The 20,325-nt window shown below is 40.6% G+C and overlaps 1 protein-coding gene across 1 annotated transcript; it reads left to right on the forward strand.

Moving 5' to 3' along the window:
- Positions 1-1,994: 1,994 nt before the first annotated feature.
- CYP19A1 (cytochrome P450 family 19 subfamily A member 1) lies at positions 1,995-17,028 on the forward strand. Its single transcript, XM_089537734.1, has 9 exons — positions 1,995-2,094; positions 5,931-6,081; positions 9,519-9,673; positions 11,153-11,329; positions 12,845-12,959; positions 13,618-13,732; positions 14,244-14,406; positions 15,286-15,527; positions 16,774-17,028. The coding sequence occupies exons 1-9, from the start codon at positions 2,010-2,012 to the stop codon at positions 17,026-17,028; spliced, it is 1,458 nt and encodes a 485-aa protein (XP_089393860.1). The 5' UTR covers positions 1,995-2,009.
- Positions 17,029-20,325: the final 3,297 nt, after the last annotated feature.

The following is a 20,325-nucleotide window of genomic DNA, read 5'->3' on the forward strand; positions in this document are numbered from 1 at the left end:
TGGAATCCTGGTCAGGGTTTGCTGTAGGCACTAGAATGGTTATGTTGCACGCTGGTGTGATAGCCAGGTCCAGATTTCGTGTATATGGAATCTGTGAATATGAAGGGCTGACTGTAGTATGAACCTTTTTCTGTACAGTGAGAATCCAAGCCCAAGTCACAATCTAGCCCATAATATTAAAATCACAATATGCTATTAAAGGTTAATTCATAAGATTTCCAGTCAGAAATCTCGAGGATTGTGATTCAGAGCTTGGACTGCACAACCCAGAATTCCCTCGTGGCATCACTCATAGAGGATTCTGGCATTTTCTTCAGATGATATCTCAGAGAGATGTCAGGACTGGCTGTCTGGAGGTGAATTAGGAAGCAAGGCAGTCCATCGAGCAAATCTACAGGGATGGGCACTCTCTTTCATACTTTATCATTCCACTTTAGCTGCCATGGTTCCATCCTATGGAATCCTGGGATTAGTCTTCCAAACTCTTGGCTCTAGTGCCTCAACAATTTACAGTCCCTCCTGACTTCACATTTCTTTAGGATACTTTCCATGTATCTCAGGATGCCAATCATTGTTTTCATTAAATTTCCATCCTGGAGTTGCTACAGATTAATACTTTGTACATGGCCCATAGAGGGGCAAAATCCCCATGAACTAGACTTTTGGAGAATCTGTGTCTCTAAGATCATGGATAACTGGGAAAAATAAAAATCACAAAATAAATATTTGCTGTAGGAAGGGCCCTCAACCATGTATCAAGCCCTAGGACCAGTGTCAGCTTTCAACAGCCCTGCAATTACACTGTTCTGTTCATGTCCTGCTTGCGGGTTTCCCCTAAGCAACTAACAGCCACCATGTGAACAGCAGGACTACAGTAGACTGGATAGGTCTTTGGTCTGATCCTCCCATGGATGTAAATCTCAATTTCTTTTATCTTTGCACATTAAACAAGAAAAACACCAAAGCATTATTTTTGCCACAAAATGTTGAGGAGCCTTTTATCTGCCTCAGAAGGGATTTGTATAAATTGCAAAACTGATCTTTGTGCATTTCTAGAAATGCTCAAAGTTTAGAACTAAAGGGACTGCTGCCTTATTGCATCAGTGGAATGGATTGTTTGCCTCTTTGTGACTGAGCTAGTTTTTGTTTTTATGTGGGGTTTTTTTTTTTTTGCTTGCTTGCTTGCTTGCTTCATATGTGTGCATGTGCACACTTAGCATTGAAAAAGGACACGATGTTAGCTGTTTCACAAACTGCACAAAATACAACAGGCTAGCAAGAGGTGGATGCCTCCTTCTCACAATGGACACAAGAACTTTTGTAGAGATTGTCTACTTTGACCATAAGACATCTGAAATGCCTTCAGATTCTTAGATCCATCTGGGCTCATCTAATGTTCTTACATTAATCTGTAGAAGCAGAGTTGATTTTTCACTTAGAATCATGGCCGGACCTTAGTGTTGTGCATGGAGAAAGACCTTTGAATATCTTAGAAATCCAAGGACATTCCAGACCCACTACAACAGATGTTAGAAGGTAATGAGGATGAAAGACAACATAGGACCTTTCTACCCTCAGCAAAGACTTTAATTTCTTTTGCTTTGATTTAGAAACTTGGCATTAGGCCCCTGGTTGATATTTTGATTGACTACTCAAGGGTAATAGGGGAGATAGGAAGCCAACTGGTGCAAGCAACCTGAGCTTTAATACCAAGGCCAAAGAGGCTTTGTTTTGTAGGGCAAAAAGTGTATCTTTTTCTACTCTTGTTTTGACTTGTCGCTTGTGTTGTCTAATCTAAACCTCCGGCCTTGTTATAAAGCAAAGCGAATAGAGGGATGGGTTGCACACTGGTACTGGCAGTTGAAGCAAAAAAAGCTCTGCGAAGTTTTCAGCCTCCTCTCCACACTTTGGGTTTTTCTTTCATCCAGCATCACATCAGCTTGTCGAAGGTGATCATGGAAGCTCTGAATCCAACGCATTACAATATCACCAGAGCGGTCTCAGAGACAATGCCAACAGCTACCCTGCCTCTTTTGCTCCTCATGGGCTTCATTTTCCTAATATGGACTTATGAAGAAACATCAACAATCCCAGGTGAGTGCTTCTGAAATGTTGGTGGGTGAAAGATAGATTACCGTGTAGAAAGATCTGTTTGGATATTGTATATGTATAGTCTACTATCAGTTTATATTTTAACCTGTTACCGTTATACTGATACGCTGTTTGTGTGGTTTTGTGTTTATACTGGTCAAAGACCGAATAAATTTTATTACTATTACAAAGATAGATAACAGAGGCACTAGAACTGTTCCCCTTCTCAAGGAAGGGTTGGGAAAAGCATATCAAAATGACTGTTATTGTAACTGGAGATACCTTTCAACCACACACAGCTGGGGCTTTATTTTTCAACATCAAAACCAAGTGGTTTTCATTGTCTGTTTCAGTGGCAGGAAGGAGGTCTTAGCTGGCAACCTGTTGATGTCATATGCATGCAAAAGTTCTCCTAAGCATATGTTTTTACTCTTTTGGCTTACTGTCCATATTAATTTGAAGGCTGTGAAAATGGAGTTGTGCCTATGGTTCCCACTGACCTTTGTTGTGCATTGTGCACCATTTCATATTTTGCCTTCATTGTATCATCATGCATTGCACTGCATTGCACGATGGTGCAATTACACATCAAGGTGTGATGTACTTTTAGTTGTACAACATCACAATTCTGTAATGGGGTGTCCTTGGACAATGGAGGTGTATGAGTGTAAAGTTATGCTATGTCTCTTTGCTTCATGATCGCAGCCTCTATCTTTTAAAATGTTAGAACAACCCCCCCCCCCAAAAAAAAAAAAAACCTGTGTCCCTTTATAACTATATCCTTGGTTATGGTAACACCTTCTTGTCCCATCCTCCCTTTATGTTAGATATAAGCACTACGGTCCTATCCATGTCTATTCAACCTCCAGTAGCACTGAACTCTCTGTTGCTTGTCCTAGGTGAATGCCTATTTTACATTGCTTATTTGTTTCTGCTTAAGCATGGGAAAAAGTGACAATTGAGTGCCTCAGTTATTCCTCCAATACATTTACATTGTCATTTTTTTTTGACTGTTGGTAAATTTGTCCTATTTTGGCATGAATTTGAGTAGTAGTACAGAGCAATGGTGCGCATGTACAGCACGTGGATAAATGATCTATAATGTACATGCTCTGTGTGTGCAATATCAGGATAAAAAATGTCAAGTTGAAGGCTTCCATAGCTGGCATCCATAGTTTTTTGTGGGTTTTTCGGGCTATGTGGCCATGTTCTAGAAGAGTTTATTCCTTATGTTTCACTGGCATCTGTGGCTGGCATCTTCTCTGAACAAATGGGACATTGTGGATTTTAGTCTGAACTTTAAAGGGGCTATCCTAAGCATACAACCATATCCTCCAAATACATTCAGCACCGTGGCCAGCTCCTTCAAAGTGTGGCCTATGAGATGGAGCAGATTCACCATCTCTCTGTCATAGGTGCCACCAGATAGCACTGGAGGCTGGAACATCTGGAGGTTAAAGTAGGAAGCATCTGGAGAGCCAAAGGCTCTGGATCCTCAGTTTTGCCAAGACTTGGTCTCTGCCAGCCCTGTTGACGTTGGCTAATGTAGGAAACCTGATACTGGGTAAAATGGACTTTTGGTCAAATCCAAAATGAGATAAAGCCTTCATAATATGATTGTAAAGAAATATAGAAATATTATTAGAGGTTAACCGTGTATTCTCCTCTCTCTCTCTTTCTCTCTCTCTGTATGTGTGTGTTGTTTGAATTCAAGTCATTCCTGTCGTATGGCAACCCTAAGGCAAACCTATCATGGAGTTTTCTTGGCAGGTTTTTTCAGAGGGGGTTTGCCATTGAAATCCTATAAGGCTGCGAGAGTGCAGCTTGCCCAGGGTCACCCAGTGGGTTTCCATGGCTAAACAAGGATCCAAGCCCTGCTCTCCAAAGTCATAGTCCAACGTTCAAACCACTATGCCACACTAGTCTATGTATGCCTATGAGAACCTATACAAGTTATTCTTGGAACTATAACTCCCAATATCCCCAAGATATCAGGCTGACTGGAGGATTCTAGGAGTTATAATCCAAAACAATAATTTTCCAGGATCTGCATTCTATGCATGTCTATTCAAAAATAGGTCTATTTCATTTTATTCTTCCTTACTCCCAGGTTAGTGTGCAAAACAAAATTGCAGCCTGATAACAATATTTGAACATATTTATTGTGGGATAAAATGTATCTAGGCAGCTATTTATTTTATTCACACATTTGTTTTCTATGTATTCTCTCTCAAAGGTGTTCTCATAATGAATTCTCAACATAACTTAATACATCCAAAGAATAATGCAAACTCTTTTTAAGTGCAGACTAATTTATGGTTAATAAACTTTGGTTCTCATGAGGAGGAAGTGAAGTGAAAGGCAAATATATTGCAGCATGGCATGGTTTCACTGCCATCAGTGGGAAAAGCTCCCATGGTCATTTGTGTGGTCGCAAGATTGTAATATAGAGCTCTCCTGAACATGAATGTATTGCCTTTATGTCTACAACCAATACTTAAAAAGTTTGCCTGATGAAGAAGCCAGTGGAGATTTAAAACCCTGAATAATGTGTTTTCTGCCTTTTCATTACTCAATAAAGATATTACTATTTGTGGATTCAAAATAATCCAATCACTAATATTTAATCCTAATATCTAATCCAGTTCTGTTCAGATAGATTGCTTGTAACCTTAGATCATCACATTATCAAATAGGGGAAAATAATTTATGTAACAAGAAGAATTTGAGGAACAAAATCCATTAAATATAGACCAATGGTCAAACATAGCTGGAAATGAGTGTCATTTATTCCACAGTGGTGTGCCTTTAAAATGTGTGTAGGAGTCAGTTTATCAGTATTTGTTTAGCAGTCTAACCTATCAGGATGTCACACTGAAATGTAAAGGATCAGAACTGGAAACTGTGCCTCTGAGTGGGTGGATATGAGTGAAATTCATATACCGATATTCTCATCTGAAGAAAGAAATGTTCCTTGCTCTCTGATAATGCAGGCCTGCTAAATTGCCCAGTGAAATTGATTCAGAACAGTCAAAAGAAAGTACTTTTCTGTCCAACACATAATTAAAATATAGGGCCCGAACAGACAGGCCAAAATAAAGCTGCTTCGGGTCACTTTGGAGGTATGCTTTTTAAGTGATGCATGTGTCCTAAGAGTCCAGAAGCTGCGCCAAAGCCATATTCCAGTCCTAAGTACTGGAGCGCAGCTTTGGTCTGGCTTCTGGACTCTTAGGACGCATGCATCATTTAAACAGCATACCTCCAAAGTGACCCAAACAGCATTATTTTGGCCTGTCTGTATGGGCCCATACAGTTATGGAGGTGTAGCCAAGAGATATACATATGTCTCCTGTGTAGCCTATCATATAAACTGGCCATCTGCCCTTTGGTGTGGTAAAGGAGGTTTCTCCATTGTCGATATCACAGTAATATTCAAATTGGCAGTTCAGACAGCTTCATATGTAAAACAGAGGAAGGGGTCTTTGCCTCAGGCAGCAAAGGGTCTTGGGCCTACCTTGGGATTCTGGATGAGAGGGTCCTTCAGTCCAGTGGGGAAGGAGGTCTTCTTATTTTATTATGAAAGAAAGCCAGTGAGAAAGAGGGCTTAAAATTTGATCTGCCCTTTTCTAGTACTGTAGCAGTATCTCTGTTTATGCCCAAAGCAATTTATATCTGAATATTTCAGGGTCTCTACCATGCCTAGTTTTGTTTTGCTTCAGAGAAAATCCTTCACGGGACTGTAAAGCATTGTGTATGTCCAAGGCGTCATGTAAATAATACTATTGATAAAACACACACCCACACACAAAAGCCATCTTTTTTCTTGTCTCTTTTTTTAGGGCCTGGCTACTGTATGGGAATTGGCCCTCTTATCTCTCATGGGCGATTCCTCTGGATGGGAGTAGGCAGTGCTTGCAATTACTACAATAAGATGTACGGTGAATTCATGAGAGTCTGGATCAGCGGAGAAGAGACCCTCATTATTAGCAAGTAAATCTTTCTTTTTTTGCAAATCAGGAGTGGAGAAAGCAGCTGGGCTTGTAAACAGAGTTTGGAAACATTACTGTTTTGGATGAAAACTCCCAGAATCCCCCACCAGCTTGGCCACTGGTCATACTGTTTGAGGGGTTCTGGAAACTGTAGTCCAAAGAAAGTGTCATTTTTAGTCTCTGCTTATAACTATTGCTAGGCATTGAGCTCTGGTTTGATTTTTTTTTATGTGTTTCTTTGAATTGACCACATAGTATTCATTGAGCTATCATAGAATCATAGAGTTGGCAGGGACTAGAAAGGGCCATCAAGTCCAATCCCCTTCCATGCAGAAATATACAATCAAAGCACCTCTGAGGCAGTCTATTCCATTGTCAAACAGTTCTTACATTTAAAACGCTCTTCCTAGTGTTTAGGTGAAATCTCTTTTCTTCTCATTTGAATCCTTCAATCTGAGATTTAATTTCTGGAGCAGCAGCAAATAAAGTCACTCTGTCTTCTACACGGCATCCCTTTAGGTATTCAAATCATGATTATCATCATCATCATCATCATCATCATTTCTTACCCACCTCTCCCCATGAATGGAGGCAGGGAACAGCAACACTTCTCAATCTTGTCTTCTTTAGGCTAAGCAGATCCAGCTTCGTAAACCATTCCTCATAGGGCTTGGTTTCCATAACTTTGACCATCCTGGTTGCCCTTCTCTGAACACGGTCCAGCTTAATAATATCCATATTGAAATGCGATGCTCAGAACTGGACACAGTATTCCTCAGGAGGTCTGACCAAAGTAGTATAGAGTGGGACTATTGCTTAGCTCAGTTTTGACATTGCACTCCGCTGATAGATTCTTTGTGGTGTTACTTTTGGAGTTCTCACATTCTGTGGAAGGCATTCCAACCTAATGGTAGACAACTGGTCTTAAGGCATGGATGGGAAACATGTGGCCCTCCAGGTTTTGTTAAATCATGAACTCCCAAGTCCCTCACTTTTAGCTAGGTTGGCTCTTACTGTCAATAACAGTCAGCTAAAAATATTGGATGCTTAATGCAAAGGACCAGATCCTGTCCCCATTAAAGCTTCTCATTGGAAGCTTTAATATGTTCTACATCTGATCTATTGTCTCTTCCTAAGGGGTGACTAGATTCAACTCCAACACATGAAAATCTTCCCCTGGTTATTTCTGACATTTTCTGCTTCATTGGATGGCATGTCCACGGCTTAGAAAACTCTAAAAGATTAAGGCTTCCAGAAAGCCCTATCCATTGACAACGTGGGTTTGGGGTTTCTTGGAGCTGCAGTCCATAAAGTAACTTTTTTGGTGCCCTGAGGAAATCTCTGTTAAAGGCCACTTAGCAGCCTAGCCTCTCCCATTTCTGCACTATTGATCTGATAACTGTCACATTTTAAAGCCTCTAGCTCCCTCTGAAGGAGATTCACTTCCAGTTTAATTTCATTTTCTTGCTGAAAAGAATAAAAGTAATCACAGTCCAGTAGGAATGCAAAAAAAAAAAAAAATGAACTGTGTTGTGTTGTTTTAAAATCTTATTTGTGGTATTTCTATACTGCATTTCAGTGACTATTCTCAAGGTTTATATCAGACCTTTGTTAAAACCATTCCAGTCTTTGCACTTTTCTCTGCATTGCACTTTGCAATGTGACCAGAAACATCCCTATACGTATTATTCTATACATGTGAAGGAAATATTATGATTCAGTGTTTATGTGTCTTTCCCCATAGATCAGGGTGGGGAACAGCAATAAATAAACAATGCACAACATCAATTAAACACATTAATTAAAACATGCAACAATTTAAAAAAACAAATAAGACATACACATTCAAAACAATCCATAGTTAACATTCATCATTTAAAATTACAATTTGAAAACCATCTGGATAAACCTGCTGGAAGAGGCTTATCCAGATGAGTTTTATGGTTTTCCCAGAAAAGACCAACCTGGCTATCCTTTAGCAAATTATGAAATACAGTCAGCACTCTGCATTTGCGGCTTTGATTGTTGCGGATTTGCTTATTCATGGATTTGAGTGCTATGTTCTCTCTAGGAATTTCTAGGTCCCACGAAGCAACTTTGCCAAACATTGACCATAGAGTTGCAATGGAAGACCTAGAAATTCCTTGCGAAAACATTTCTCTAAATATTTAAAGGTCTTCAAACACAATTCTGTGTCGGCTTCCTGTGGATGTTGATCACAGAGTTGCAGTGGAAGACCCAGATATTCCTAGATAGGTATTCTCTCAAGTAAAAAAACAGCATTTTTTTTTAATTTGCACTTTTCCACTTTCACAGGGGGCCTGTGCCCTTAACCCCAGCAAATGTGGGGGGCCCACTGTAGAGAAAATCTAGTAATCTTATAAACCCGAAATGCTGAAATCCAAGAGTTATCCAAGGTACTGAGGCATTTGGTTCAGTGCCTTTAACAGCACCTGATATGACAGTCATATTAAAGCTTAGACTGCATTCATTGTTCCACTGCCATGGAAGCCATTGCAGCAGAGATGGAATCCTTGATCTTAGAATCAATGAAGTTGATCACACGGGAGGAATTTCTCTTAATTTCAAATGAAAAGAAAGTGGGGCCAGAACGCATTTACGTAAATTCGCTGAACCATTTACGTGAATTCGCTAGTTCAGTGAATTTACATGCGTTCGAATTGCGTTCGAACTGACTTCCCATTGCCCGAAAATAACTTGCCATTGCCTGAAACGGCATGTGATCACCTCTCACGCAATAACCTAAAACCCCATGAGTGCGTTCGGACTGACTTCCCATTGCCTGAAATTGCGTGTGGTAGTTTATCACGCAATAATGTTAAACCCCATGATTGCGTTTGGATTGCCATTGGATTATACTTCTAATTTCCTTTGTCTGATAACGTCCATAGAATCATAGAACCATAGAGCTGGGAGGGGACCATAGGAACCATTGCCCAACTCCCTGCCATGTCAAAATACTTCTGCAGACTATGCATATGCTTTATCACAGAACTATAAGGTCACTCACAAAAGTGATCCAAAATCTCAGAATAGAGTCTAGTGCTGTACTGTTATCACTGTAAAGGGCACAAATGCACAAAGGGCACAGATTTCCCAATTTTTGCTGAGCTATAAGGAAACCGCACACTTTGAGCAGAATGGTGGTCACCAAAGAAAGAAAGTGGTCCTGCAGATGCTCAAATAATTTAGTTTAGTATAGTTTTATATTTAGATTTAGTTTATCTAATTGGATTGCAAGGTGAAGTACAGTGCACCATATGTCCAAACAAATGACAGCAATTTAAACCAAAGAAAAGATACAGCTGTTACATGCACTATAAATTACTTGGCTATTTTTTAAAAAGTTTGAAAATGGCTCCTGAAAATTTGCAAATAAAATCTGTTGATGTAGTGTGCTCTTTTTCCTTTAATCAGATCATCAAGTATGTTCCACATCATGAAACATGGACATTACATCTCTAGATTTGGGAGCAAACCTGGCTTAAAGTGCATTGGCATGCATGAAAACGGCATCATATTTAATAATAACCCAGCTCTTTGGAAAGAAATCCGACCCTTTTTCACCAAAGGTAAACTTCACAGTATCCTATTGTTACATAACCTCGCCTGTTTTTGATGACACAGAGTTTATATTAGTATATAATGTATTCATAGTTGTTGGAGGTAAGAGCCATGTCACATCCAAAGACCAGTTCAAAAACCTTGCACACAGAAGTAATTTTGTGAGATAATGCAATTTCACTTCATTTTTGTGTACTGCTTCTGGTGGTCAGAGTGATTTCTGGAAATGCTCTTGCTCAAAATGGGAGAAGCCAGAAATCCTATCCCTGAAGCTCCAAGTAAATCAGAGGGTGAGAATTGTGTGGCCTGTACACTGGTGGCCTTTGTTGGCTCCCATGTCAGTGAAACAGTGAATCAAAATCAGCTTTTAATCTAAACTTAAAAGGAGCTATATGAGGGGCTAAAAATAGATTCAGCATCTTGAATAGGCCCTTTGTAGCTAACCAAGGCCTAGAGTGGAAGTCACCAGCTAAGACATGGCCCCCAGTTTGGCTCCCAGACTCCCCAGTTTTCCATTGCTGAAAAAGAATTTCGCCCTTAAGTGAGAATCGGCCTTTTCAAAATTGGTGGGGCTGACCTGTGAGCCCCACAATGCTCAAAAAAGGATAGGTCCAGTTTTAGTAAATTTGGTTCTTTAGTGAGCATGGGGGGGGGGGGGGGGTCCAGCCTCCAGATCCCTCTACTTAGATGATGCTATGATTAGTTGTGAAGCCTGAGTTTGTATTGCAAATCCTTTTGGGCCATTTTAGAGCATTAATGTGGTGAGATTGTCTTGTCTGCCCATTTAGTGCACCTATCTTGCCTCTCAGGTCGCAGGCTTTCCAATTGTGAATGCCATGTTTCAGATCTATATGCATACGGTCTAATTGACATAGCCCCAGATTTCACCGCTGATCTTTTCTTTGGGAAGTGACAGGGTGATCTGGGGCTACACATTGAATTGTATGTTTTGAAGTCATATATCCTCGGGCCAATATCCTGCAACACGATGCCAGATAGACGCACTGAATGACTGGGTGCAGATGGAAAGCTGTTTTTCTTTTCCTAAGTGAATGGCAGAAGAAGATGATAAACGTCCTGCTCAGGTCACTGAAATAGATTGTGCTGGGCTCAGGAGCCCAGTTAACTCTGATGACTCTATACCTCTAAGATTCAGATTGGCTTGGATAATAATTGGGGTAGCTATAATTTGGACAGGACAAAATTGGATGGTCTGCATTACAGATGACAGTCCTGTCCTCATTTTACTTCAGTTGCTGCAAACTGAGTTCAAATGGCAAAAGTAGTTTGTGCCCAGTTAACTCTGCATGGGGAGAAGGAGTGGAGGGGCTGAATCTTGATCTTCCCAGTAGACTCAGACCAAAACAAAATGCTGCAGCCTATTCAGGTTTGTGTATTCATCTTCATTAACACCTTTTGGCATCTTGACCACATTCTGATGTTGCTTGGCCACATGTGCCCCAGTTTTCATCTGTGCAATGTTTCAGCTCTTTCAGGCCCAGGTCTTGTGCGGATGGTTGCCATTTGTGTTGAATCAACAATTGAACACCTGGACCGGCTAGAAGAAGTGACTGCTAGATGTGGCTACATCAACAGCCTGAATCTTATGAGGCGGATCATGCTGGACACTTCAAACAAGCTTTTTCTTGGCATTCCTCTTGATGGTAGGAAATTCCTTTCTTGGAGTTCTCAGTGGTTCCATAGCTGTGCTATTGGTAGCTGTTTCCAAAGTTCATAAGTGAGTGTGGCTCTTTTTCCAGCCAAAACAGCACTGTCTATATGCCAGAACATTATTAGAAGGTCTGAGGAAACAGGAAGGATTACAGTAAGACAAAAGATTATGTAAGATGGGAAACTCTACAGACTCTTTAAATGTTTTTAATTTGTACTGTTTTTAATATGCTGTAAGCCACCTTGAGTCCCATTATTGTGAAAAAGGCAGGATGTAAATAATTAAAGTAAAGTTGATTATGATAATGAAGATGATGATTGATGATGATGATGATGATGATGATGATGATGATGATGATGATGGGATATTCCTCTCCAAACAACCCAGTTTATTTACTTACTGCATTTTTGTCCCAATCAAAGGGAAACCATGCCCTATGAGGAACAGCTTAGGGAGCTGGGTATGTTTAGCCTGGAGGCAACATGATAGCCATGTTTAAATATTTGAAAGGGTGTCACATTGAGGATGGAGCAAGCTTCTTTCCTGCTGCTCTAGAGATTAGGACATAGAGCAATGGATTCAAATTCCAGGAAAAATGATTCCACCTAAATGTTAGGAAGAACTTCCTGGTGGTAAGAGCTGTTCGACAGTAGAATGTATTGCCTTGGATAGTGGCAGAGTCTCCTTCTTTGGAGGTTTTTAAACACAGGCTTGATGGCCATCTGTTGGGAGTTTGGTTTTGAATTCCTGCATGGCAGATGGTTGGATTGGATGGCCCTTGTGTTCTCCTCCAACTCCATTATTCTATGATTTCATAAACCTTCACTTGGGGGATACATCCCAGACCAGGCGCTCCATAGCCAGCCAAGGGAAATTGCATTGTCAGTCAGCAATAGTCTGGGTATAATTAGTTGTTTCGGGGGCCAGTTCTACCATTGGCTCTGAAGGGGCACTGAACCTCCTCAGCAAAAAGGCTTGGATGCTTTCCCACTGTATCCCATCTGCAACTATAAATCCCAGGATCCCATAGGATAAAACTATGACAATGAAAGTGATATCAAACTGCTATAATTGTGCAGTATTGATGCATCCCTGGCATCTTCAGCCTTTCTTTAAAGAGCTTGATACATGCTCCTGTCACAAAGCTCAGGCAATGCAAGTTGTTCTGGCCTTTATGAGTGATCCATACTGAACCAGCATGATGCATTTGATTAGAGTGTTGGACTGAGGCTTGGAATTGCCAGATCCAAGTTTCCACTGAGCCATGAAACTCACAGAATGACTATGGGCCAATTAGTTTTGCTCAGCCTGAGTTTCCTCATGCAGTAAGAATTTTAAAAAGTGATGCTACCTTGAGCTCATTTGGATGAAGAGGGGGATATGAACATAAATAAAAAGAAGGAAGAAGAGGAGAGGGAAGGGGAAAGATAGGAAGAGGAGGGGTGCATTGCTGCAAATTCCTAACCATTTATATTTCTCTTGTATTTTCGTCTATATCTAATTCCAGAAAATGCCATTGTACTTAAGATCCAGAATTATTTTGATGCCTGGCAGGCACTTCTGCTAAAACCTGACATCTTCTTTAAGTTTTCTTGGCTGTACAAGAAATATGAAAAATCTGCGTAAGTAGCAATAGCAAAAGGTTTACTATTGTAAGTAATGCTATTTAGCTGAGAAGGCAGAGTAATGGCTGCTCTTACCTTTGAAACAAGTGTGTGTGGCCAGGATTGCTGCAGCCTGGCTACGAAGATGGAGCAATGTTTTGGATTGCAAGAGGTGAATCAAAGGGATTTACCTGTGTTCTGATTCACCATTTAACCATTGATCTATTAAGAGGGATTCTAGATGTGACCAACAATAGGATTCAAGCCAAAGTAAATATCATGAAGCTTCCCACTTGTCTCTCTTATAATCCAAAGTCTTTCTAGGTGTTTTGGTCTTGAAAGGATCATTAGGACCCATTAGCTTTACAAAAGAGTGGATATTGGTGGAGCTAAGAATGGTTAGACCTGGTTGTTGATATGGATCAACATAACCTAGGCCACTGTTATTGGGGAAATCCATTCCCCATTTGGCACCAGCTACAAGTGAAGATTGCAGCTAAGTTCAGAGGTGACAGGGAAACATGGGGTAGAGGAGGTAGCAAATAATGTCATTATTCCAGCTAAATGGTTTTTCAATCCTGAGAGCTCAACCCCCTCCAAAAAAACAATACATCATGGAAAGCAGACATGAAAATATTGCATTGCGTAGTGATGAATGGAACCCCTTCTGTTCTAGGAGGGATCTGAAGGAAGCCATTGAAATCTTAATTGAGCAGAAACGACAAAAGCTTTCCATAGTTGAGAAACTAGAGGACCATATGGATTTTGCATCTCAACTGATTTTTGCACAGGTAATTTTTGACATTTCCAGCAGGTATGCCACAATTTGATCATCTCCTGTTCTGTAGGGACCAAGAGAAGGAAAAGGAAAACTAGTTTTGTTGTTTTCCTAGAAAGTTGTTTATTAAAAAATAGTAGATCATCTGGGCCAATATTGACTGGCAGAAATTCCTTGGATCTCAAACAAAGTTCTCCCACAAACATTTGTTACTGATATTAGTAGCTAGAGATACCAGGGATTGAACCCAGGATCTTTGCAAAGCAGGTGTCTGATCACTGCGCTAGGGTCTTTCCAGATCCCTGAGCAAACAGGTTGCTCTATTTGTTCATGATTTCTCAACTTAAAATATCCCCAGCTATTATTTACCTGATAGAATGATGTACAACTGCTCCAGATTCACCTCCCATATGAGTTTATTTTTCCCATACTTTGATCCTATGCTGAGCTGAGCTGAATTCAATTGCACATTACTGCTGGCACCTGAGTCTGTAAGCCACTATCTCCTTGGTTTGATTTTACAGAGCCGTGGTGAGCTGACTGGCGAGAATGTCAACCAGTGTGTTTTGGAGATGCTGATAGCTGCTCCCGATACACTCTCAGTGACTCTGTTTTTCATGCTAGTGCTGATTGCAGAACATCCTCAAGTTGAGAAAGCAATGATGAAAGAAATACAGAATGTGATAAGTAAGTATCCAGCCACACCAGAGGAGAATGGCAATCCATCAAATGATCTAATTGTATTTTCCATTCAAAAGGGTCCAAATAGTAAAGGTAAAGGTAAAGGTAGTCCCTTGACATGAATGACCATAACTGACTGTAGGGGACAGTGATCATCTCCGCTACTAAGCCAAAGAGCCAGCATTGTCTGAAGATGACTCTGGTGGTCATGTGGCCAGCATGACTGCACCGAATGCTGTTTCCCTCCCACCAAAGTGGTACCTGTTTATCTACTTTCATATGTATGCTTTCAAACTGCTAGGTTGGCATAAGCTGGGACTAATGATGGCAGCCTCCCCCATCATGCAGCACTCGGGCCTTGAACTGCCAACCTTCCAATCTTCCGGTCATCAGAATTGGCATCTTAACCACTAAGCTATTGCATCCCTCCAAACAATTAGTAATCCTGAAAAAATAGACAGTCTTTTTACAAGTGAACACTTGGCTTGCCAATTGGCTTGGGGTGGAAACAGCTTCTTGTTCTTATGCCTGTAAAAAAGGCCCATGAATTATATTGGACTGAAATGTATCACTTCAATAAACTGAATATATGAATGATCCCACACATAGAAACGTGTTTATACATGCCTAGTAGCCTATCAAGATGATCAGTTTTCTCTAGTCTTTTCCTCACCATGATAGTTTGGAATGGAGAAGGAGGTGGGTATTTTTGGAGGGGGTTTGTTTGTTTGTTTGTTTGTTTGTATGATATGGGAAAACATTCAGCCACACAGTTGAATTATATTTTTAAATATAAACCCCAAAACCATACTGAAGTGGCATTCTAGTTCTTGCTTAAAGAGCAACCAATGGCAACCAGTGTTTTATCTTCCTCATTTCTTAAAGGTGACAGAGAGATCCAAAGCGACGACATGCCGAAGCTGAAGGTAGTTGAAAATTTTATCCTTGAAAGCATGAGATACCAGCCAGTCGTGGACTTGGTCATGCGCAAAGCCTTGCAGGATGATGTGATTGATGGCTATCCCGTGAAAAAAGGAACCAACATCATTCTGAATATCGGGCGCATGCACAGGCTTGAGTTCTTTCCAAAGCCAAATGAATTCTCACTTGAAAATTTTGAGAAGAGTGTGAGTTTTTCTTTTGTTTGTTTGTTTAGAAATATATATAGAATTGTTAAGGGCAGGGGTGGCAAACAACTGTAACACACCTCGGCTTCAGCATAGTTATCAGTGACAATAATAGTCATGTAGCATCTGGAGAAATACATGCTGCCTGCCCTTGGTTTAGGGTTTTGCTTTGAAATGGAAGTCAAAAATTTCTGCAGTCATATTTAGTGGAAATTATGGTACTCTGTGAGTTCCTGCATGACAGGGGTTTGGACTGGATGGCCCTTGTGGTCTCTTCCAGTTCTGTGATTCTGTGACTCTAGCATAATCTCAAATGGTCCAGAGTCAGTATCTATTATATATTTTACTGACCTATGAAAGGATGGAAGGCCAAGTCAACCTTGGAGCCCTCCTCTAGGACTGAACTACTGCACCACCAGGGCTCCACTTTTTCATCTGCTTTTAAAATGTTCCTGTTTCTCTTTCATCCTTCCACTTTCCACCTTTGTCCTTAGCCTAATCCAATGGCTGCAAACTGAGTTTAAAGTGAAAAATTAGTTTGCACTTAATCTACTCCACAGGGGAGAGAAAACCAGAGCGGTGGAATCTAGCCCTTCCCAGTAGGCTTAGGCAAAAGCAAACTGCTGGAGCATCTCCTAGCTAGTTCTAGTTCTTCCTCATTCATAACTTTCATAATACTCTGATGTTGCTTGGCCACATGTTTTTACCTGTAAAATGTTGAAGGCTGTAAAGTAGTTTTCAAAGGCAAACCCATTTTAATGTAGAGTGGTTTTATCGGGTTGCAAGTAGGTTAATAGGCTGGTTAGTATGCTTTGCTTCTTGTAAACTGCAATCTAGCAGCAGAAGGGCAGATTAAATACAGGTTCAAATTGCATGCTATAGCAATATGTGTGCCCACCATTAAAAAACTGATCAAAAAGAATTTTAAGATGGTGACTGTAATTAGATTGCTTTTCCCAAGTATTTTATCAATGAACATATGCAGTTCAGTGCCACAGGAGTGGGGAGTGGAATTAGAACTGTGATAAACTGGACATGGTTCTATTCCAGAATTAATTTTATATAGCAGTTTAGACCTAGATAGAAATAAGCTGGGATTCAGAAGGTGCAAAAAGCAGAGAAGAGTGAACTAGAAACTAAGAAACCAAATGGGAATCTCTCTTCATATTCCATGACATTATGATGAACATCTGGAAAGTTTGCGTGGATTTTTTCTTAGTTTGTTTTAACCAATCCTTTTGCACAGGTTCCTTATCGCTATTTTCAGCCCTTTGGATTTGGTCCCCGTGGCTGTGTTGGAAAATTTATCGCCATGGTCATGATGAAAGCAATCTTGGTGACTCTTCTGAGAAGGTGCAGCATCCAGACTGTAAAAGGCAAAGGTCTTAAAAGCATAGCCACAAACAATGATTTATCTTTTCATCCAAATGAAAGCCAGCCATTGCTAGAGATGGTATTCACACCAAGAAGTAATATGGAAAAGAATTATGAAGATGAATAAAACAAGCCTCAAAGTACTGGGACACTGTCTGGTTGGACTATCCTAACCAAAACAGATTGGTTGGGCTCCTCAAATCAAAGGGGAAAATCCTCATTCATCCCAGGTGCATCCATTTGCTCACTCACTTGGTCACTCACTCACTTAATGGAACATTTTGTTTTCCTCAAACCAATTGCTGATATAAGTGTTTATCTGAATGAACTTTGGTCCTACAAAGAGAATAATATTTCTGGAGTATACCCAAAAACACCCCCAAACCTGTTGATAGTAAGTAAATAATCATGCACGGGAGGTCCTTTGCAATCAATCACGTCCAAGTGAATTTATGTATTGGGCATTGCATGCTGGCAACTGTGTGAAGGTCCACAGGGATTAATTGGGCAATGCCAGAGACTTCCAAAGAAGCTGGTCGCCATTTCAGTGAATTCATGTGCAATGTTGAGAATACTTTTTCCAGAGCAACAAAACAATGTGAATGTGTTGTGATACCCCCTGAATGTTACTTTTCTTTGGCTAAGTCACTGTCCTCACTACCAATCATGCCAAGTCCTCTTGACTCACTGTGGGCTAAAGCAAAGCAAAATAAGTAGCAGTGGCTTTCTTTATCCCTTAACATTAGAAAGGGATTATGCATATGGTTTCCTTGCTATGAAAGCCTGCTATTCCTCACAGTTCTCCCATTCTTAGGTTGGATCATATAACTGTCTTTCTGGAATTGGAATATAAGCAGAGTGGCATCACTAGGGTTAGCATCACTTGGGGGGTGGGTAAGTCATGGTGTCTCCCCCCTTGCTGCCGCATTGATCTCCTCCCATACCACATCATACAGAATCCTCAGTAATGTTTTTTGTACTAATGTTACTTATAAATCACAATTCCCATATATCAATGAATGTACTGGCAAGAGTTGTGACATAAGCAACTAGCAAGATTAAAATTATACTTTAAATTACACTGTCACCTTCACAGCCTAAATGTATTTATGTGTACATAGTTTCCTGTGGTTAAAGTGGCAAGAAAGAAAGTTCAATTTCTCTAGTTGACCACTAGCATGATGTTGCATTTCAGCTGCATCAATTTTGCTTCAAGGCAAAGTCAGCTTTAATAAGCTTGAAATGTATCTCACCATCCTGGTTTGATAAATCAGCTCCTGCTAGAGGAGAGATAGAGAATTGCATTTCAGTGCTAGGCAGATTGTGATATTTAGTTTCCACACCGCAAGTAAAGAAGAAGATAGAGTGCTCTGTCTCTTTTTCCCCAGTTTACTTGCTCCCCTGGATAGAACTGCTTGTCACCAAAGTCAATCAGGCTATTGTTTAATGCAAGACTAGTCTAAGGTACACATGGCAATATTTTTCACCACAGTATATCCCGTTTCTATGAATAGGTTAACACAGAGGTAAATCCAATTGATTCAGTAGGTCTACTCTCATCTAGGAATAGGACTTAGAGTATCCCTACTCTAAGAATAGGACTTAGGCATCCAAGAGACAGGAGGGGGGAAAAGTCCCTTTTCTCTAGTTAACCACTAGCATGATGTTGCATTTCAGCTACATCAATTTTGCCCCAAAGCAAAGTCAGCTTTAATAAGCTTGAAATGCATCTCACCATTCTGGTTTGAGAAATCAGCTCTCATTCCAATGCTCACATAACCATTGAGTACAATAAATTGGAGGCAGGGGTGGGGAGAGGCATTTTAGACTGGTTCTGCTCAACGATGATGGAAAGTATCATTTTGAAATCTTGCCAGGTCACTGCATGGAATCATGTGTTGAAGTGGTGGAAAGTGGGGGGGGGGGGGGACCTTGAACTTGTAAATGCCTTATTTATTCATTTTGTATATGGGAAACAGCACTGCACATGGATGTCTTTGGCTAGCATTGTGTCTCTTTTATTTAAATATAACATTTTATTAAAGTTGTAAATATATTATAAAGGTAGCTGGAAGAAACAAAGACTGGGAATAATCCCTCCTCCCTCTCTCTTTCTTTCTCTCTTAGAAGGTCTTAGAGGACCAAAGGTCTGAAAATGTTATGAATCCTTTCAATTACATTGTCTCTTTTGGATGAAGATACCAATAAGCTATGTCTGGATATAGAACTAAAGGTGACCTTTAGTAATCAGAATTCTACATCAGCCACTTAGTTTGCAAAGGGAACTTGTATCATCTTTGAAACTAACTGGAAGAAAGAAGCTGCTAGCATAAGCTTTTGTAGACTTCAGCCTACATCCTCAGATGCATCATCTAGTCAGTTAAGTATACTTAACTAAAAAGTAGCCATGTTAGGCCTGGTACAGAGAGGCAGGAAGGGGTGGCGAGACACCATCCCTTTCTGCCCTGGATTGGTGCTGCGGCAAACACACACAGTGGCACCAACCCAGCCTTGGCAGAGCACAAAAAGGAGCCAGTTTTTCTGGCTCCTTTTTGTGCCCCTGCAGAGGTGCCATAGCCACTTCCAGGCAGCTTGATCACACCCTTTTGGTGCAGCTCTGTTTGGGACATCATCAATGTGCACACTGTCTGAATGGCCATGTGCAAGTATAGCGCCCGGGCAGTGGAGAGAGGGATGTGAGTGTGGGGATGCTGAGTCCTCACCCTGCTCACAGACCAGTGCTTTTCGCCCATCTGTATTGGGCCTTAGTCTCTTGCAACATAAAAAAGAGGAAAGGAAGGGGAGTGGGGAAAAGGAATGTAGCAGGACCTTGAAATCTGATTTTTTTTATTTTTATTTTTACAAGAACTTTTGTGGATATAAACCCACTTCTTTGGCTGCATTAGTTAGCCTTAAAGGTGCTGTTAAATTCCTTTCCCTCCTCCACCTCCCTTACTTATTTTTATACTTAACTGCTCAGCCTCCACCCCAAACTGGACAGAAATGTAATTCACATATGTCCTGAATGTGAAGAGAATGAACCTCCTTATCCTCACATAGATCAGGCCCAGTAAAGTAGTTGGGCGGGAGTTACAATTGTGGCAAGTGTCACCATTGTGATTAAGCAGTTTTTGTGAATACAGAACAGGTACAGATGATTGAATTTAGGAATACTGCTCTGTAGTCACATGGTGGTGTGTGTCTCCCATACCATCAGGGTAGTGAATCCTAACCAGGTCCAGCACCTTGGACAGATCTTTTTAAAGCTGGCCCAAACCTGGATTTGATTCAATGCTCCACTGACATGGATGCCACCAGCCACATCTGGAGAAAGAAAAAGATCTATTTGGGTAGTGTTTTCAGAACACCTCTTTTACACTGCTATCTCTGGAATAAGTGGGAAATATGTTCAGCACTTTAGATT

Source organism: Sceloporus occidentalis, unplaced genomic scaffold (assembly GCF_023333645.1).
Source record: "Sceloporus occidentalis isolate IW3139 unplaced genomic scaffold, rSceOcc1.0.p SCAF_9, whole genome shotgun sequence".
Classification (NCBI taxonomy): Eukaryota; Metazoa; Chordata; class Lepidosauria; order Squamata; family Phrynosomatidae; genus Sceloporus; species Sceloporus occidentalis.

Bases quoted from the DNA above. Each gene is read 5' to 3' on its own strand.
- CYP19A1 (XM_089537734.1), top strand. From the start codon at position 2,010: ATGCCAACAGCTACCCTGCCTCTTTTGCTCCTCATGGGCTTCATTTTC. The intron at 2,095-5,930 runs GTGAGTGCTTCT...CTCTTTTTTTAG, and splicing joins AGAAACATCAACAATCCCAG to GGCCTGGCTACTGTATGGGA. The intron at 9,674-11,152 runs GTAAACTTCACA...GCAATGTTTCAG, and splicing joins CCGACCCTTTTTCACCAAAG to CTCTTTCAGGCCCAGGTCTT.